The sequence below is a fragment of the Centruroides sculpturatus genome, unplaced genomic scaffold (genome assembly GCF_000671375.1).
Source record: "Centruroides sculpturatus isolate CEXI.00-Female unplaced genomic scaffold, Cexi_2.0 scaffold27, whole genome shotgun sequence".
Lineage (NCBI taxonomy): Eukaryota > Metazoa > Arthropoda > Arachnida > Scorpiones > Buthidae > Centruroides > Centruroides sculpturatus.
In genome coordinates this window covers 431,396-453,555 of record NW_019384318.1, presented here as the reverse complement: position 1 = coordinate 453,555, position 22,160 = coordinate 431,396, and the positions used below count along the sequence as shown (strand labels likewise).

General features: G+C 34.4%; 1 protein-coding gene across 2 annotated transcripts in view; it reads left to right on the top strand.

The window, feature by feature from the left end:
* LOC111624371 (cytohesin-1-like) overlaps positions 1–22,160 on the top strand; it is a 78,868-nt gene that overhangs the window by 16,175 nt on the left and 40,533 nt on the right. Inside the window, exon 1 of one of the 2 annotated variants that reach the window (XM_023367206.1) lies at positions 12,812–13,601. The exons of the other annotated variant lie outside the window; for it this stretch is intronic. Within the exon in view, the coding sequence (XP_023222974.1) occupies positions 13,580–13,601 (22 nt within the window). The 5' untranslated portion in view covers positions 12,812–13,579. Of the gene's footprint in view, positions 1–12,811; positions 13,602–22,160 lie in introns of those variants that run through there. 2 annotated transcript variants of the gene reach the window in all.

The window sequence follows — 22,160 nt, the reverse complement described above, 5'->3', positions numbered from 1 at the left end:
TGCTCCAAAATGGTTCATAATTATTATGAAGGAAATATTTTTATAAATTAATGATATACAATCAAATTTCCTGACACTTACATTAGATGTTAAATTAGTTCTTAAATGTTAAATAATAGTTTAATTTAATCATTTTTATGAAATATAACTTCATTATTTTTGTGGATAAGTAATTCATTTTAAAAATTTAATGTGTGAGAGAAAAACTAATAAATTTTTGCTACGATAATTAAAATTCAGTAGATTTTACGTAAACAAGCAATTTTTTCTCTGCGACAAGCTTTTCTGCAGAATTATTCCTAAATGTGAATGTCATTACTTATCTTTTTTAAATGTTCATCCTTGCAGAACTGTTTTGAAGCTCCTTAATGCTCTTAATTTTACTGAACTGCCTTAATAAGTGTGAATTATCAGTTCTCATCATTAAAACCATATTTGCAACTTTTAATAAGTTAATGTAGTGACTAGAAAACATGCTACACAGATTTCAGTAAGTAAAGAATTGAAGTTTGATTTTTTTAATATAAATGTGCATACACGTTATTGGAATTTTCAATATTTAAATTTGAAACAGTGAATTTAAAACTGTGTTTGTGTCTGTCGTGCTGTCAACAGACTAAAGGCTTAATAATTCTAGCATGTACAAATTTTATGTGAAATTTTTAAGATAAAGTATCAAAAACACTGTAAAATAAAAAAACTTCTTATGTTTTTATTTTAAGAATAAATTATATTAAACAAGTTTAAAGAACGATATTCATTATTGAGTCTCACTTTTTTAGTGTAAAGCTATTTGATGCCGTATTAAAATGTTAATCCATCATTTGAATAAATTTTTCATATCATAAATAGCTTAAACTTCTTAAGGATTTATTAACTTAAACTCACTTATAAAAGAGAGAGAGATTGTTTTTCTTCCTGTTTTATTCAAAATATGTTCATTAACATGTTTTTTAATGCTAATAAGAACAACAACAAATTTTACACTATCTATAATGTAATGGTTGTGTTTAATTTACTCTTATGCAAAGAATAATTATATTTAATAGGAATATATAAGGAATTTTTTAAAAGAAATATTGTTCTATTGACTCACTAAAGGCTATAAACTATTAAAAGATGATAATTTTGGTTTGCTTTTTAGTAGAACTTATTGTTTGTTTTATTGCATTAGTATAAGATTAAAGTTGAATTTAGCTATGATTTGACCTTTTGTTTAGATTTGCTGTTTATAATTTTAAAAGATGATACATCAGAAAGTAATTATTAAAAAACAGCAGCAATGACAGGATTTAAGAAAAAATTATTTAATTAATTTCTATAAATGAAAAAAGACTAAATATTTAATGAGTTTGATTTTGAATCAAAAGTAGCTTGAAATATTTTTAGAGATGAAATAAATAAAAAAATTAGTTTTGCCATTTAATAAGTGCTCTTTTTTTTTTTTTCTTTCTAGATTTTGATAATTAATGATGTCTAAGAAAAGAACAAAATTCAATATAAAACCATATTTTATTTAAATTTCTAAATTTTAGTAGTATATTTTTCTATGAAGGTGAATACATGTAGTTGTCACTTCAAATTATATAATTTGCTAAGATGAATATTGTTGAATAATACAACTTAAATTGTACTGAATGGCTAATGTCGTTTAAATTGTTTATATAAAAACTAAAAGTACTCTACAGAATCATTTAAAACTTTTTCGGTGTTTACTATAATCTAAATATTTTCTTATCTGGCCAGACTTTGCATCAGTAGTCCCACTTCTTTTGAATAATTGGCCACCTTCTTGGTATTCTCCATTCTATGTAAATCTTTTGTGCAATGACCCTTTTCTATCAATGGTAGGCAAATAATGTAAAATAAATGATAGCAATAGTTTTTTGTTTATGAATTCAAGAAATTGTGTTCTTATTTCATTTCAAATATCTAATGTGCTTAAAGTATATATGTTAACAATTTTAATTAATTTTAATCAGATATAATTGTCATTATTTGCTAATTTGTTTATATATAAATAAATGAACAATAGCCCAAAAATATATATAAATATTGCTAAATTTTTTGGACTGTAATTCTGATTTAATTATTTACTATAATTGGAACTATAATAGTGTTGATGAAGTGATATTATCTACCATCAAATTTAAAAAATACTGGAATTGTAACAAAAAATATTTCAGTGATATTTGGCTTATATTTAGATGTATTATTATTATTTTTTCTTTTTAAAAGATAATATATTCATTTATCCTTAAAAGTTTGTGAGCTACGGGAAGATTACATGAACTTGCTGATAAATGTTTTGGTCAGTTTCCAGTTGTGATAGAAATTGCATCTTTCAAATGCTTCGTGTTGTTGATCTTGTGGTAGTTGAGGATTGTTTATTAGTTAGCTTACAGATTTGAATCCTTTTTGCATTTTTTATTGATGATCGTTGAGTTAATGAGGATTTCTTGTTTGAGAAAAGGCTATGGCTCTTGTGACTAAGTTTGGATATAATTTTACTATTAAAACAAATGAATCTAACATTCAGACATTCACGAAACATTCAAAAACAGCAAAAACAATTTAATTACAAATATTTTCAGTCGTAATTAATTTGGTCACATTTCTGATTTTCCGTATTTGCAGTTTCTATATTTACATTATGAATAGAATAGTTAAACATTGAACATTTGTTCTGTGATTTTTGTTTATTAATCAAAACTACTGTAAAACAACAAAGTTAATTTTTATTATTTAAAACTTACTATTTTAAGTATTACTTAATATTAATTTTTTAAAATGAACTCTTAGAAAATTTAAAGTTGATCTGTCATCACAAATTTAATGTATATTAAACTTCTATATGAAATAATTCTAATTATAAATACAATATCTAAAATAATAATATAAAAAGTTTATTAAATTGATTGCTTATTTATGAATGAGAACTTTTTCCTCTTATTAAATTCTTTTTTATTCTATGTTATTATAGTAATTAATACTGTTTTTATTTATATTCGTTTAATGATTTGAATTATTTGACTTTGTATTCAATTTTTACAAATGGATGAATAAAATGATAATTATCTTTGTGAAATTTATTTTTTTATGAGAAACTCTTTAAGGAAGAGAATCATTAAATTCTTGTATTTTGACAATTGATTTTTTGAAAATTTATTATTTCCTTCATCTGAAGTTAAAGAGAGTTGACTTCTTACTATCTTGATTTTTAATTTGTTATATATCATACATTTAATTTTGTTTTCTTTTTATTCTTAATGCTATTAATTTAAGAATGAATGTTGACCCTATACCAAAATTCTGATTTTGTAGGACGCTATTCTTCAATAGAAAACTGCTTCAGAATGTAATTTTTTTTCTATTCAGAACTGTTTACGAACTCTTAAAGATCCTCCTTTCAGTTCAATTTTGGTATCGACCAAAGAAGCAAAAACTCTGAATTTTATTTTGCTGCTTTCAAATAAAAACAGATTTGAAGATCCAAAGTTTTTTTAGTTGATTCATAACCAATATGTATGAACAGGGTAAGGAAGACATAATAGGGTTGATGTTCTGAACTTTTTTTTTTTATTAGTTTGCAATTTTTGTATGTGTGACTGGCTACTGTCTAACAGTAATAAAAAAAAAAGTTTATCAAATAAACAATGTTTGTAATCAAAACTTTGCCATATTCATGGAATGAGAAATATTGATTTTTCAAAACAATTCATTAGCAGAAATGAGGATATTGGCATTTTTACTTTGTTCCTTTTGGCATGGGTTGTTTTATTCTTGAAATAAGACTGAATAAGTTTTAAGAAAATTCCAATTCTTATCTTATTGAAATCATTAAAAACAAAAAGAAGTTAAGCCAATTTTATAATAAATCACATTGTTCTCGTGTTTTCATTAAATATTTTTAAAAAAATGCTGGGAATATTGAATAATTGATATTTATTAAATTTAAATTTAATAAAATTTTAAATAATATCTAAATTTTAGATATGAAACTTGATAATGATTTATTATAAGGGACTTTATGAATTGAGCTTTTTCTGATTAATCTAGCAATGTTTTTCTTGTATATCTTTTTTAAAATTTCAATGACAATATTATATTTCTGACTCATTTTAAGCATTGTTTTGTGTGATTAAGTGAATGAAAGTATTTGATGTGTTTTGGATTTAACATTCTCAGAAATGTTTAAGTATCAATTTTTTTTTCAATAGCAATTTTTAATCTTTAATTTGAATTTGTGTAGTTTTCAAGATCATAGAACACTTCAATGTTATGCAGTTTCTGATATATTTGAAATGCCTATAAATATTTTTTTAGATACATTTGACATTTTGTGAAATGATATGATACCGTATTAGACAGCTCATTGATTGGTCTTCATAAATATCCTGCTTGACATTAAGTAGCAACAAAAATATTGGATGAATTATAAATAAAATATACTTTTTTTTCTACAGAATATTTTTTTTAGTAAATATAAAAAACAATAATTAATTGGATTATAAGCAGGGTGTAAGCTTTATAGTTAATCTTCTATCTATAGTGTTGTTTTTCCCCTTAGAATGATGACCATTTGTCATTGTTCGGATTATAGAAAATAGGTATCGGACTGAAATAGTTTCCTCCTTTATTCTGTGGTCAAAAACCTTAGCCTTAATTAAAAATGAATATTCAATTCCTGATGTAAATATATTTTTCATTACTCTCACTTCATTTCTGAAGTAACATTGATCTAGTCTCATATTTTATTAATTGCATATTATAATTTTATAGGAATTTTTAAAATTTATTATATTATTACTGATTGTAATAAATTATTCAATTGATGTAATTTAAAATTGATACACATTTCTCTTAAATTATATAAAGTTTTAAAATTTACTGAAATAATGTAAATATTTGAAGAGCAATAATGTAATTTTAAAATTAATGTAATTTAATAATAGTTGTTGATATTTAAAGTATTTAAATATAGTATGACAATAATGGCCGAAGCACAGCTCACAAGTTGCGCGTAGCTCTCGAACGTTGGTAGAATTCCTCCTTTAGATATCTGAACATTGAAATTGAATGAAAAGTATAGATAACATTGCTATAGTACTACTATTACTACTATTAGAATGGATAAATCACATTATGTCAACATGCATGCAGTAAATAAACTTAACCTGATTGATAAAAGCCAAAATGTGGTATTGTCATGACACCATTACCATCGGTGTTACAATGCAACATCATTAGCTTGTTTAGAATGTTGACTTCTTAAGGGCAGCTCTCAAGGCATGTTGTCTAGTTGGCCATCCTTGTAGTATATTAAAGAAGCTTATAACATTAATTTTAAAGTATTAAATTTTTTTATATATAATTGATTAAAATCAAATAGTTTAGACAATGCTTGAGACATAAAATTTAATTTTTCACCTCCAGTTAATTTTTTTGTAGATCAGGTTTAATTAATGAATATCTGAATTTTTATTGTCCTTGTATGATTGAGATGATTTAATTTTTTAATCAATTATTCTTCAATATTCCGCATTAGTTAGGTGATGTAATTTTAGATATAATTAAATGAATTTGACTTGTAAAGGAAGTTTTTTATGTTTCTAAAACTAATTTAGGCAATTTGTAGATTAACTGATATTATTATTTAAAGCAAATTTAAAATTTCAAGTAAATTAGTTTTTTTTTTATTTTTTGCTTCATTTAGTAAGTGACAAAATTCTACATGCTAACAGCATTACTTATTCAATTGAATAAGTGACTTTCACTTCTTAAAATGAAAATATTAGTTGCATGTTTAAAAATATGCTTATAAAAATTTGCAGTTTTGTCTGTTTTTATACTGATAGATCAAGAAAATTTATCTATTTTTTTCTTCTCTTATTCTGTAATGTATCTGCTTTCATTTTTAATAAATTTGAATGTGACCTGTATGGAAACTGATAGAGTATTATTCCAAATTAATTTGCATTATTACAGCCCAATTCATCTATAATAATGGCTGATTAATTAAATTTCTACACTGCTTCCGAATCAATAACAAAATTCGTAACTCTAACAATCGCCGTACCCGTACTTAACTAACCTCTTAGAGCTACCAAAGAATAACGTGCTCCATTTAAAATAGAATCGACTAACCACACCTCTTGGATTTATTCTGCATTGGACTGCTGATGATATATTTAATGCCATACTTTAATATTAAAGATTATATTATATGTAAATATTAAATATAGAAACCATAAATGCTAGAATATAATTTTGTTAAATAAGTTTGATGTAGTTTTTTTTTTTTTTTTAAGGAATGCCAGTTTTTTATTGATTTTAATGCAATTTATGGCATGAGGAGGATGAATGAATCTGACTTTAATAAAAACAAAATATCAGAATTACTTCTGTTTACATTTAAAATTTTAACTATTAAATTTTAAAGCTTTGCCATTTTCCTTTCAAAATTAGATTATACATTTTTATAGCTGGAATTCCGATACTTTTCAACTAGATTTTCTTATAGTCTAACTGGTTTCTAGTTTACGTAACCTTAAATCAAATTGTTCTCTTAAGATTTTATTTCAGAATGAAACAATTTGATTTTTTTTCCCTTTATTTATTTGTTTTTAATTTTAAATAAATTGTTTCATAAACTGGATTTAAAACAATGATTTTTTTCCTTTAAAGGAATGCAAATTTTATTAAGGCATAATTAGGAAGGGTCTATGTCAGAATGGTATTTTTTAATCTCAACAATAATGTTTAAAGTATAAAATTTAGGTATAACTAGGAAAATATGTAATAAATTTTTAAATCTATCTGGTGTCTTCTTATTTAAAAAAATTGCCAAATTATCTCCCATTTTAAGCAGTTATTAATAGCTGCTACGCTATTTCATCTATTAAATTGCACAGTGATCATTTAAAATGTGTATTTCTTAATTCATCCTGAAAATTCCTTTTTTTTTCCTTTGTAATGTTCCTTAATATAGAGTACCAAGTACTCTTAAAATAAGATCTGAATTCTCATAACTAAGAAGTAGTGGGGAACAAAAAAAATGGCAAGTTGTTGGATTATATCCAACATAGTTTCTGCATAGCTGCCATGTATACCATGCACTTGATATATCACCTAAAACCTGAACTATGTATATAACATATATCAAAATATCGCTCTACTCTGAACCATTAAAAAAACAGAAGAAGAAAACTCCACAGAAGTTATCTTAATTACTTCCCCTCTTTATTTTTAAACAGAATTCTGAGTCTGATTCATTATTCACGATTATAATTAGCCAATATTAATTTAATCGATCAGAAAATTTCACTCACTCCTGGAGCTGGTGCTAAACTGGACTTAGGCCAATAAAAATTTCCTATTCACAAGTTTAAATCTTTTTTTTTTCTCCTCCCTTTCTCTCTCTTCTACTGTTTTCAAAAGGACGAATAAAAATATAATAAATTTCCTCGATAATTTTATGAATCGATGACCGATCACGGATGAATGATCAATCTTTCCGTGGCGAAATTCCCTCGGTTTTCTACCCTCCATTATTATAGACCGTAGGGAATTACACTTGGAAAATTTTTCTACTTTTTCCCGCTTTTAAACTTCATTTATCATTCAGATAAATCCCGCGAAAGAAATCGCTCAGAAATTAATATTCGATTTTATTTTTATTCTATTTTCGCTGGTGCCCAGCGACGAAGGAAAGTGGAGGAATTTCCAGATTAACTTGGGAAATTCTCCTTCTATTCATTACGCCGAGCGGTTTGTTTATTCATGATGTTTTCGCCAAGAGACTGGAATTATTCAAAAGGCCAGGCCAGACGTTCTCTCCTATATCTTAACATTGAAAGGATAACATTTCTCCTCGTATAGAACGTCGATGGATGACGGATACGCACCTCATTAAAAAATGAAAGGCTCGGGAATGTAGAAGACGTGTGACAATTTATAGATGAAATCGACTCGGGAGATACGGATCCCCTCCCCCCGTTCTAATAAAAGCTGTTACTACATATTTTCCGTTACGAAAATCGATTTAATCTACAGATTAATCTGTAGATTAGATTGTTAATTATTAAATATACAAATGTTATTTCGACACCGAAACAATTCGTCATTAGGAAAGTATAGTGTAGTAAATTTTTTTTTTAAAATCGTGTTTCGATACTTGTGCTTAATTGCATTCTTTCGTATTTCCTCCTCTTCCCCCCCGCTCGCAGCAGCGCTGTTTTTTCATCTAGCGACGAATGTTTCGCTAATATGACTACTAATCATACGGCAACGTATATCGGTGAAGTCGACGATCGATTCGAATAGAATCAGCGATGCCGTTTAGCCTTAAGTCATCCGAAAGTATCGATTTTGTGCACGAGGAGCGTCTTAGACTATTAAAGTAAAGATTATTTGCATTTCAAACTCTTCCATCTATTGATATGTAGATGTGACGCGCCGATTAGAATCTTATTTTTTTCCCCTCCTCCCTTTTGTGTGTATATAAGAAAAAAAAAGAGGAGGATTCAATCGCTCGTGGAATTGTTTCTGCAAACCTAGTTTTAATCCGTGCGATTTTTTATATTAACGATTTAATTATCGTGAATGATATACGATGTTTCTCGATCGAGCAAAGTGCTCTTCCGTAAAATCGACTAGTCAGCATAATACCTTCTCTCTCTCTCTCTCTCTCTCTCGCTCCTGGAGTAAATTCGAATTACTTAAACGGGAAATTACCTATAACGCAGAATTATTTTAATTACAACTAAAATGAATTAGAAGTTTAATTAAAGTTTGATTAGAGGAGATAAAAATCGCGCCGAGCAGCAAGATTTTCAGCTTAACTATCAGAATTTGGGTTCGGTTCCCCTTCCTGTTTTTCTCCTTTTTCTCTATCTCTCTTTACTTGCCGAAAAGTCTTTGGTCTATTCGACTAGATAGGCGATTTTCGTGTAATTTTTCGCCGGTTTTTAATTGATTAGCCTCGAGGTTTCTTCACGAATTAGGATTTTCCTACACGTTTTTTCGTGTTCCTTAACCTCGCATCGGGCTTTGACTAATTGGCTAAGGAATTTAACTAATTCGTTTAATTTAAATTATTAAACACATTCACGACACTTTTATCGATTAGAAAATCGATGGAAAGTCGCTAGATTGTAGATTTAAAAAAAAATAATTTCCTTAGGCAAAGTCAATCGGTTAAATCTGGCATCTTATAGTCTTCCCGGTGGTGTGAGATAATGCAAGAACGATTCGTTAGATATATTAATAACTCGAGTTAGCATGTGGCTCTCGGTTAGAAACATCTGATATCTCTTTGCTACGCTGCGTTGGTTCATTATCCTCCACCCCCCTTTTTTTCCTGTTAGAGTCGGAAAAAAATCGGGTTGATGCTTTAATAGAAATATCAGTGAAGTAATAAGTGTTTCTGCTTGTAATACATCGTTAGATCTTTATTTTAACGAGATTTGTTCAGAAAATGCTTGATTGTTTAATAGTCTGCGAGCAGGAAAGGTGCCATGGGTTTTTAGGTTTATATATATATATATATACAGTATATATATCCGCGTTACTCTACGCGAGAATTATTAAACCTCGATGGAGATAGAAAGGAAAATAGTGGGATAAAGTGCGTGTTTATACGCGGAAGAAGGGAGCCAAGGTCAGTTAGCGAAGTTAGTTGCTATTTTTTGATCTTTCTGCGATCTTTATTTCCGCGACCGTCCATTAATCTTGATCAGAAGTAAGGAACATCACCGGAATTNGTAACCTTAAATCAAATTGTTCTCTTAAGATTTTATTTCAGAATGAAACAATTTGATTTTTTTTTCCTTTATTTATTTGTTTTTAATTTTAAATAAATTGTTTCATAAACTGGATTTAAAACAATGATTTTTTTCCTTTAAAGGAATGCAAATTTTATTAAGGCATAATTAGGAAGGGTCTATGTCAGAATGGTATTTTTTAATCTCAACAATAATGTTTAAAGTATAAAATTTAGGTATAACTAGGAAAATATGTAATAAATTTTTAAATCTATCTGGTGTCTTCTTATTTAAAAAAATTGCCAAATTATCTCCCATTTTAAGCAGTTATTAATAGCTGCTACGCTATTTCATCTATTAAATTGCACAGTGATCATTTAAAATGTGTATTTCTTAATTCATCCTGAAAATTCCTTTTTTTTTCCTTTGTAATGTTCCTTAATATAGAGTACCAAGTACTCTTAAAATAAGATCTGAATTCTCATAACTAAGAAGTAGTGGGGAACAAAAAAAATGGCAAGTTGTTGGATTATATCCAACATAGTTTCTGCATAGCTGCCATGTATACCATGCACTTGATATATCACCTAAAACCTGAACTATGTATATAACATATATCAAAATATCGCTCTACTCTGAACCATTAAAAAAACAGAAGAAGAAAACTCCACAGAAGTTATCTTAATTACTTCCCCTCTTTATTTTTAAACAGAATTCTGAGTCTGATTCATTATTCACGATTATAATTAGCCAATATTAATTTAATCGATCAGAAAATTTCACTCACTCCTGGAGCTGGTGCTAAACTGGACTTAGGCCAATAAAAATTTCCTATTCACAAGTTTAAATCTTTTTTTTTTCTCCTCCCTTTCTCTCTCTTCTACTGTTTTCAAAAGGACGAATAAAAATATAATAAATTTCCTCGATAATTTTATGAATCGATGACCGATCACGGATGAATGATCAATCTTTCCGTGGCGAAATTCCCTCGGTTTTCTACCCTCCATTATTATAGACCGTAGGGAATTACACTTGGAAAATTTTTCTACTTTTTCCCGCTTTTAAACTTCATTTATCATTCAGATAAATCCCGCGAAAGAAATCGCTCAGAAATTAATATTCGATTTTATTTTTATTCTATTTTCGCTGGTGCCCAGCGACGAAGGAAAGTGGAGGAATTTCCAGATTAACTTGGGAAATTCTCCTTCTATTCATTACGCCGAGCGGTTTGTTTATTCATGATGTTTTCGCCAAGAGACTGGAATTATTCAAAAGGCCAGGCCAGACGTTCTCTCCTATATCTTAACATTGAAAGGATAACATTTCTCCTCGTATAGAACGTCGATGGATGACGGATACGCACCTCATTAAAAAATGAAAGGCTCGGGAATGTAGAAGACGTGTGACAATTTATAGATGAAATCGACTCGGGAGATACGGATCCCCTCCCCCCGTTCTAATAAAAGCTGTTACTACATATTTTCCGTTACGAAAATCGATTTAATCTACAGATTAATCTGTAGATTAGATTGTTAATTATTAAATATACAAATGTTATTTCGACACCGAAACAATTCGTCATTAGGAAAGTATAGTGTAGTAAATTTTTTTTTTAAAATCGTGTTTCGATACTTGTGCTTAATTGCATTCTTTCGTATTTCCTCCTCTTCCCCCCCGCTCGCAGCAGCGCTGTTTTTTCATCTAGCGACGAATGTTTCGCTAATATGACTACTAATCATACGGCAACGTATATCGGTGAAGTCGACGATCGATTCGAATAGAATCAGCGATGCCGTTTAGCCTTAAGTCATCCGAAAGTATCGATTTTGTGCACGAGGAGCGTCTTAGACTATTAAAGTAAAGATTATTTGCATTTCAAACTCTTCCATCTATTGATATGTAGATGTGACGCGCCGATTAGAATCTTATTTTTTTCCCCTCCTCCCTTTTGTGTGTATATAAGAAAAAAAAAGAGGAGGATTCAATCGCTCGTGGAATTGTTTCTGCAAACCTAGTTTTAATCCGTGCGATTTTTTATATTAACGATTTAATTATCGTGAATGATATACGATGTTTCTCGATCGAGCAAAGTGCTCTTCCGTAAAATCGACTAGTCAGCATAATACCTTCTCTCTCTCTCTCTCTCTCTCTCGCTCCTGGAGTAAATTCGAATTACTTAAACGGGAAATTACCTATAACGCAGAATTATTTTAATTACAACTAAAATGAATTAGAAGTTTAATTAAAGTTTGATTAGAGGAGATAAAAATCGCGCCGAGCAGCAAGATTTTCAGCTTAACTATCAGAATTTGGGTTCGGTTCCCCTTCCTGTTTTTCTCCTTTTTCTCTATCTCTCTTTACTTGCCGAAAAGTCTTTGGTCTATTCGACTAGATAGGCGATTTTCGTGTAATTTTTCGCCGGTTTTTAATTGATTAGCCTCGAGGTTTCTTCACGAATTAGGATTTTCCTACACGTTTTTTCGTGTTCCTTAACCTCGCATCGGGCTTTGACTAATTGGCTAAGGAATTTAACTAATTCGTTTAATTTAAATTATTAAACACATTCACGACACTTTTATCGATTAGAAAATCGATGGAAAGTCGCTAGATTGTAGATTTAAAAAAAAATAATTTCCTTAGGCAAAGTCAATCGGTTAAATCTGGCATCTTATAGTCTTCCCGGTGGTGTGAGATAATGCAAGAACGATTCGTTAGATATATTAATAACTCGAGTTAGCATGTGGCTCTCGGTTAGAAACATCTGATATCTCTTTGCTACGCTGCGTTGGTTCATTATCCTCCACCCCCCTTTTTTTCCTGTTAGAGTCGGAAAAAAATCGGGTTGATGCTTTAATAGAAATATCAGTGAAGTAATAAGTGTTTCTGCTTGTAATACATCGTTAGATCTTTATTTTAACGAGATTTGTTCAGAAAATGCTTGATTGTTTAATAGTCTGCGAGCAGGAAAGGTGCCATGGGTTTTTAGGTTTATATATATATATATATACAGTATATATATCCGCGTTACTCTACGCGAGAATTATTAAACCTCGATGGAGATAGAAAGGAAAATAGTGGGATAAAGTGCGTGTTTATACGCGGAAGAAGGGAGCCAAGGTCAGTTAGCGAAGTTAGTTGCTATTTTTTGATCTTTCTGCGATCTTTATTTCCGCGACCGTCCATTAATCTTGATCAGAAGTAAGGAACATCACCTGAATTGGATTATATATACCCGTTAAGGCTTTGCAGCTTCTTCGTTCCTCCCGTTGGCTTCTGCCATCTTACGCTCGTTAAATTAACGTTGTCCCTTTCGCGTATTGCTAACTCTTATCCGTTTTTTCAAGTCTCGGTCGGATGCAAATTCATCACGTTTTCGTTTCGATCCGCGGGAACGAGGAGGGGAGTGACGAAATCGACCTTCGCTTAAATTAAAGTCGAGGCGAAAATAGGGCCCGAAGCCATCCCGGATTACCGGATTTATCGATCGATTCGGACTCGTGGAAGCATGGCAACGGAAGCGCATCTGCTTATCCCAGCATTTTTCATCGATTAAAACATGAGCGACGTCACGTTCTCCGAGGAAGAAGCCAGCCAATATGGCGTCGGCAAAGTCTGCATGCAGAAGGCGCATTATGTCCGGTTGAACCTCTTCTGGCTCCTCCTCCTTTTCCGTCCCATTCTACCCGCCTCAGTCGGGTGATCAGCTGGCCACAGCTGTCTGTCTGTGTGTCTGTGCGCGCGCGCGTGTATGCCGTTCGGCAGCTGTGCCTCGCCGCTTCCATCCCCGTACGCGCTCGTTCGGATACCCGTACGACATGCACAATCAAGAAATTAAATGTAAGTAACCACCACCACACCCCCCGTTCGAATTTTCCTTCTATCCACGGTTCAATCTTTTATTCACGCGTGTAACGACGAACACGTTTCGTTAGGATATCCGTTTGAGCCCCTCCTCGTCCGTTCTTAGTATTGCATATTCTTATCGGAGGGAGGGGTAGTTTCATTTTTCGTGGCTTAATTAAGGCAGATAGCAGATCTTTTCGGCTCTCTGGCCAGGGTTCGGGCGAAGTTTCCTCCCCCCCCGGCCAGCTCAATTTCGGCCGAGAAAGACTCTGGTAATAAAGAAGCCAGAGGGGAGGACGAACGTTCTTTTTAAATGCGTCCCGGTCGAAGCTCTTTTATGGGCCAACTCACCGGCGACGTCGCGGGAGCGGAAACGGAAATAATAGCTTTTCGCTAGAAGTCGCCAGAAATGTTTACTCACTTCCGGGAAGGAGACGCGATTCTTCGGTTCTTCCTCCCGGCGGTTTCCGGTCTCTTTTTTCGGGGGGGTTAGGTAAATCGCGCCGTGTCCGGGGGGGTCCGAACAACACGTGGTCGGTTCCTTCCTCCTCCACCACCACCTCCCAGGGTCCGCGACGCTGTGGAGGAATGTGGCTTCCACTGCAAGCTCGGCGAATTCGATTGCCTGATACCGGGGGTGGGTTTTGTCGTAGCTTTATTATAGAGCGATATCGACGCGGAGGAGAGCTTGGAAAAGTTGGATCATCAGTTTAGAAGTCGCGGCGCCGTGCAATTAATAATAAAACGTTAAAAACGCGTAGAACTCTCGCCAGTAATTACGTCCAGGCGAGATCCCCCTCGCTAAAGCGTTAATTAGTATATGGAGAAGTTTTGGACTCCCGACGGCGTCAAAGTTCGAATCATTCGGCGTAGGAGGGACCTATATATCGTTTATCGATAGACGGCGTCCCGTCATTAACCGGAACGTTGGATCCCCCCTCCTGTAATAAGTTTAGGCAGTTGTTTGGGTCTTGTTTTTTACCCTCCCCCTCCGTCACGCCCACATCCAAAATTACTTCAGTCTGCTAAAGACGATAATAGGAGTTAAGTGGCAGATGGAGAAGAAAAAATGGAGGCAGGCTAGTGACCTAATTGCATTAATTTGTCTGCAGTCGTCTTCCCTGTGTCTTAATGCGTGGCGTAATAGCGGTTCCTTAATTGGGAGCGTTTAAGATTAACCGTTTTTTCCACTTTTTCGCGTTGTTTCCTCTCCCCCCGAGTTATGTATATTAAACGGGCTTAAATTGAAACAATTTAGGGGACGATAATGATTCGAAGGTCGTTCGTCCGAACCGTGTTTATCGCTAATTTAAAAATTGCTGGGGTGCGTGCGTGTGTCTGTCTGTCTATGTGAGTGAGTTACTCCTAACTGGTGGTTTCGAGTATTATAAATTCATCTCGCGCAGTGTTTGTATAATAGATTAGAGATATTCAGATCCTTGTTTTTGTTTGTTCCAAATATAAATTCTAATGAGCGTACTAAAGTGTTAATTTCTGTTTGATTGGATGTAATTTGAGTCATCCTCCTCCTCCGTCTTGTTATCGAATTAAGTAGTGATACAGTTAGCATCGATCGGCCCTTGCTTTATATATATATAATATATTATCGTTTAGGTCTAATTGTGTAAGTGTGATTCGGCCGAGTGTTCGGGACGTTTTTATTGCGAGTTTTAGATGCCGAGTTAGTGATTTTAGTGTCGAAATTCGTGACGTATCGCTCGGGGGTTCTAATCCGTTTCTCGACTTCACTTTTTTTTTAATGTAGATTAAGGTTTTGGAGTGGTTAAACCTTGTTAAAAAACAGCGAATTGGCGGAGGAAAGGGGTCTCCGTTGGCTCACTAATTGGGCACTCCGTTAATAAAAACGATTTGATTTTAAAAAAGTTTAGAGGATCCTCTCGCGAAATCCAAATTAGCCTCGCCTTTTCCACATTAAATTCCATTTTTTTCGTACAAAAATTTTGCTTAATTAGTGCGCTTCCGTTCTCTCGGACGAGATTTTTTTTGTGTGTGTGTGAGTGGGTAAGCGCTGACCGGAAGTAATCTGTTCCTCTTTGGAATAACGTCAAAGTGGCGATTGTTCTCCGGTAAAGAATGAATTGTTAATGAGGCAACGAGGGAAACGGTAGGTCATACACCTGTTACAATTCGTTCGTACGCGGCGTGGAAAAACTGGAGCCTTTAGTTAACGACCGGAACCGGCGGGGCGTGTAGGTGTGACTCGAAAGGACGAGTCCAACCGCGTGGGGTTAAACGGATTATTGTCCGACATCCTGCCGTTAGATGGGAACATCAAGGTCCCCTGGCGGTCGTTCTCACATGCGTATTGCTCGTCCTATGCCTCTTCTTTTTTTAACCCTCTGCGGATGGGAAAGCCACCGCCACTCGTCATAAATCCGACCCCCTCGAGGTCGTTGGTAACTCTGTCACTTTTTTTTAAATGTCGTACCGACGGGGGCGGCTGTCAAAGTCTGTAATGGGAGGAGGTGGTGTATAATCCGCACAACGGCTAGGACGAGGGGTTGGTCTTTCTACTCCGGTAAACTCGCCAAGGCACACGCAGCTTCCTTGACCGCTCCGTGCCTAGTTCTCAGGATGCCAGGCGTGACTGTTAGCGTGAACGTTTTCCATCGCGCGTCACGTTCTGTGGCGTCACGGACCACCACTGTCGAGACACTACGGCCTTTCCTACTGGGAGATGGAAGAGAAATAAAGAGTTTTTAAGCCTCCGTCCCAACGTAATCCCATCGAAATCGATACTTTGCCCGTGCATTTTTATTCAGTATATTTGCTTTTCTTCTTCGTCCTTCCAATCCTAATCGATGCAATTGGCCCGGGGCACGAGGAAGGAAGGGGAGAAAACTATTTAATAGAAATTTCGGATAAGTTTTTCCCCCGTAGAATATAGTTTTATGATTGAATTTAGAATTGCTCTTTTACTTTCTCTCCCCCCTTTCCTTCTTGTGGGAAACATTTCCATTTTTTCGTTTCCGAATTTCTTGTTCGATTGGAAATTTTATTATTTTCTTTCCTCGCCCGCGCGCGTAATGGTAAAATTATGCGGGTTCGAGTTATAAAAATGGCCGGTTTGGGCGACTCTCTACACAGTTCCCTCGTTGATTAATACACATCCCCATAGATGCGGGCCTTTACAACTCTCTAAATATTAGATATTTCGAACGTTCTTAAAAGTTTAAAGAGCTTCTCCGTCTGCTTAAAAATTAATTACATTGTGCTTTCGTGCCGCAGAAGATACCTTAACTTTTTAATATACAATTTTGTTGTTTTATTATTGATATTGTTCGGTGCATTCTTATCTCTCCGGGGCTCTTCTCACCAGTAATAACGCTTAATACATCGTAACTATAAACTAATTTCGATCGAATTTTACTTTATTATTATTATTTTCATATTTTTCTCCTCGGAGGTTCGAATTTATCAAAGAAAAGTCAAGAGTTGGATCCGGTCCACGTCTCTAAAATATTCATCAGATAAATGCCGTAATGCATAATATATGCCCAGATTTTATTTTTAAGATACGAAAATATAACGTTATTGCGCTGCTCCACCGCACAAAAAAAAGAAGTTTTTAATGTTAAATTTTGGGTGGGAACTCGCTCTTTTTATTATTGTCTAACGTCGGTTCGAATTTGGCATGGTTTTCTAACCGCTCCGGTGGAGTTTCCCGTCGAAATTATTGTGGAATGGACCTCCTCTTTTATTTTTATTATTTATCTCTTCGGAGTTAGTTGGGCGAGAAGAGCTGCGACGAATGAAGCACTCGCATCGAAAGTAGAGCGTGATCGAACTTTTGTATCGCGACGAACATACGACCACCCTCCTTTTAAGGTGCTCTTGCTTTATCTAGTGTATAGCGTAGCTAAGTTTCGTGTCGACTTTTCGTTCGGGTTATTGCCTGGACGTCGAGGAAAAAGTAGATAAAAGCTTGGTCCTCCGTGAAATCTTAAAATGACGTTTAAGCTCGGCTACGCATTAAATTTAAATCCCCCCTCTGCGTTTTTTGAGATATAACGAAAGCGTCCTCTTTCTTCGTCCTCCTCCTCCTCCTGTTCTTCTTTTCTTCTCCTTACATCAGCGGAAAATTATTGAAATGCGAAGTGGCACCGAACAGTTTCGGAAAGGGTTATGATAAAATTCTAAAGCACTTTACTGGAAAATTCGTAAAGGGAGTTGCTAGAAAAAAAAGGTGTATTTTAATGTTACTCCACGGAATAAAAGGTTTATCTTGTCACGGCTTTCAGGAGGAAACCGGTAAAACTCCATTAAATCCATAAAAAGATGAAGTTTTGATCCTCGGCTTTAGAGTTGTAGTCTCGTCGATTTGTAATTTTGTATATATATATATATTTTTCAGTCTACAAATTTCTTCGACCCGCCCTCGGAGTAGAATTTAACTTCGTTTTCCCGCCAATCTAACGCGTACAGGGTGGTCCGAAAGTCGGTTAACTCGTGTATTGGCTTTTGCGTGTTCTGGCTACACTTGCATATACGAATCTCTCAGAGTGGGAGATTCGAGGGGGAATTGGGAGAAACTCTCTTCAGAGTTTCCACCAATTCTGCAATTTCAAGCGGTTAACTGACTTTTGGAACACCCCCCGCACTCGGTCCAGATTCTTTTTCTTTTTGTTAGCGATTCGACCCATTTAATACGTAAACGTAAGAAATTGAAAAAAAAATGGCTTAGCGGATGATCCGAGTGACCCGCATTTCCACATTTTTCGATCTTGACCCCGCTATTAGAAACAACCTTGATTTATATACGTATTTTTTATGTTTTGTATACACTGTTATTGCTTGAGTGAGTCCATTGTTATCGACGAGGAACATCGGATAATTGGCCTATTCCTTTTCTGGACGTTACCACGTGAACATTGAACTTCGATTCTCACGCGAAAATTGCCGTATGACGTCACCGGGCGTCCACGAAAATATGGAACGTACGCCACGGGCTGTAAAATTACTCTATTTTCTTTCTGGTTTTATTAATATATATTTTTTTCTCTTTTCTTAAATAGGATCGATAAACGAAGTGGGAGAGGAAAGAAGTCGAAGTTCTTTAAAATTTTTAATTTTTTTTTTTTTTTACAGCAGAAGGGGGGTCTTTCCGAGTAGTGTTTTCGCGAAAACGACCTCCTTTGGTATCAGCTAATGTTAGAGAAATCCGGCAGTTAGAGATAACTCCGTAATCTCCACGTTTCGTAGCTTTGCAGTGATTGTTTTTCTGCTTAAATTGAAAGGTTTTATGTCTTTCCAACAGGCCGATCTGTTTTCTTGATGATTCGGATTTTCCCCCTCTCTCTCCCCTTCTTAGTTTTTCCAATTTTCTGAAGTTCTCGCTATCATATTCTTCCTCCGATGTCCTTTATATATATAGAAAAACAAACACGATACTCGGGACATTTAATAAATTCTGCAAGATGATACATTTTCTGTAAACTGCTTTAAAACAAACCCCTTTAAAGATTTATTTATTTATTTATTATTATTTTTTTTCAACAATATCTCGCTGGAGGTTTTACATTTTTTTCATTTATTTATTTTATTTTTCTTTTCTCCCTTCCCCCTCTTAGACATCGGACGCTGTAAATTGTATTTGAGGAAATACTAAACCCGTTTGGAGATTTTTGGCATTTTTAACGGGCGATCCAAAAGTCGATTAACCGCCGTAGCCAAGTACACATTGCTGCATTGTTCGTTGTATAAATTAACAATACTCCAACAAATTCGATGTAACGAAGATCGACGCGTACTGGGTGGCCCAAAAATCAGTCAACCGCGTTGTGTACGTTCCTATCTGGAATACACACAGCACAGTTAACTGACTTTTGTGCCTTCCAGTACGCGTTGATCTTTGTCCTTTTAAGTGATAGGCGATTTTATAACACGCATCGCGTGGCCCAAAAGTGGCTTGACCCGTGATATACTGTACGTGCGTTCCGGATGCACCGAATTTATTAAAGCATCGTGTAATTCGCGTATCGAACTCGGATGTCATTTAATGAACGGTCTCTGCGAAGTGTTTAAATAAGACGACGATGGTTAATCGACTTTTGGTCCACCCCGTGTTCAATAAGTCGCTCTCACTCGGATAATTTGTTCCTCCGGGGCCCAAAATTGCGTTAACCGTGGCAGAGACGGCATTGCCTTCTCAGCGGTTAACCGACTTTCGAACCGCCCGTATTTAACACGTTTCTTTCTTCCAGATAGTTTAACTTGGGTGAACTGCGTGCTTTAATGTATGTATGTAGGGTTCTTATCTTCGGTGTATTAGTGGTTAAAATGGTTCATTACGGGAATGAAATATTAATTACGCTATCTGGAGCAGTTCCAGAAGTTTTATTATTATTTCTTTTTTTAGATAACGGGTCGATCGATGAAACTAGGTGTGGCAGAATCTCGCACGCGCTAAAGGAGCGTACGTAGCACGAGAAACTCGTGTTCTGTCTGCGTACGTTCTAACATAGGATTCGTTTATGGAATTTTTATCGTCGCCACGCTTCTTCGCGGCGATTCGGCGACGCTATAAACTCGTATAAGATTTTAGTTACGCGAGTTTTCCCCCTAAAATCACTACTGCGAGAGTGTAGATAACGCTCCGTCGCTTTGAAAATCGCCGAAATTAACGCTTTCTCGACCGGAAGTGGCGTCAAAATATTAAGTAAACGCGTTAAATCAGTAAGTTTTGATAAGGTGTGCGGGGAAAAAAGCAGTTTTAAAGGTTTGTAGCGTAAAAAAAAATATGTATTTATATACAGAAGTGCGCTTCGAATACAAATGCCTTTAATGCCGGTGTAGAATATAAAATATGGTATTTTGATGCGGCATTACCATATCCAGACACGAATGACATCTGGCTTTTGTTCGAAGGAAGAATATTAACACCGAAGAAGTAGCACGTAGTTCGGGTCAGACTTATTTTTTTTCCCCTCTGTGTATTTATTTATTTTCTCGTGTGGAAGAGACCTTGTTTTAATGCCTGCCGTATTCTCCTATCTCTTCCACTCCGACAAAAGGCCGGATTATTGTAATTTAGTCCCTCCCCTCCCCCGTTTAATCCCGGACGAGTCGGGAAATTCGAATCGTTCTACTGTGTAAGGCTCGTAATACAATATAATATAATTTATACAACTTAATCCGTCGGTAATTTGCAAACCAGATTAGGGGTCTGTCGCGAAAGAACAATGAAACAATATAGGAAGTAAGAGTTTGCTCGTTTTTAAATTGCTCGATTGATTCTAATCCACTCTGTGTCTTCGGCCTATTACTCGTCCTATATTAAGATAACCTTAATCTCTGAATAGGAACCGTTTCGTTGGTGCCTTAATTTGCTTATCTCACTCCAATAACCGTTACTCCCGTGGAAGAAGAAAAAAAAAAATGCCTTGCTTCTGTGCCTTGTGATTTATTGTTGTATGACGTTATTTTATGTGTAATCTCTCGTGTTCTGTAATTCTTGCTTCTTCCGTGTCTGATTTTCTGCGTGTACCTCGATTTAGCGCCTCCATTTATTCGCTCTTTGGAACTGTCATTAAATCGAACGTGGAGCTAAACCGAGTTACCTCAGAGAATGAGAATTATGAGGTCTTCTCACCGGCTTATCATCACAGCGTGTGACTTTCGACGTTCGTAATGCAAAATCGTACATTGTGTAATACACAAGAAACCCGAAAGGTTCTCTAATGCTTACGGGGAAAGGTGTATTCACCGGGTTTAGCGCCGACTTCGTTATATCGTGGTTAAACCGCGTGTAATTTATCCTTAAGATTTATGCTGTTTCACCCTTTCAGAAAGAACACACCTTACATTTTGATACAGCAGACTTCATTATAAGGTGGATAAATAAACGTGTTGTAACTTTTCGTAGTGTTGCATGAACTTTTACATCTATTCCTCTATATATATATATATAATGTCGATAAAATTCCCGTGTCGTTTATATCCAGGTCATTTTTTTGACGTTTCTGAACGGAAAAAATCCGGAAATTTAAAGAAAAATCTATATTGGAATTTTTTACGAGTTGGAAAAGAGATTGATAGATCATACGGAATAGTTTAGGTGGCTCGTATAATGGCTTTATACTGCATAGATCCTTTATAAGAAAATCTGGACTAGGGATTTTTTATGTACCGGAAAGAGGAGGAGGAAGAAGGAAAAAAAAAATGCATTCATAACGGTCGGGCAGAGAGAGATATTTACATCTTATTTAAGATGTAAATTATCGTTATGATTTATGTTTTTCTTTTGTATTTCACTTATTACCCTGTCTGCTCTTTATCTGCTTCGTGTCCATTTACTTATCCATTCCTATTTACGTTTCTGGTTTTGTCTGCCACTCGATTTTTTCCCCAACTCGTGTATAATTTTGTGTGTTTTTTCGGTGCGCCGTGCTCGAGAGACTTAATTTGATTCGGGAATAAGCTTTTTTTTTTTTTTTTCCTTCTTCTTCTTCTTCTTTACTATTGTCCTGTGCGATCTTTTATTTTTCTTGTCTGTCCGCAACGCGTTTAATACCTGTCTTTATATACTACTTG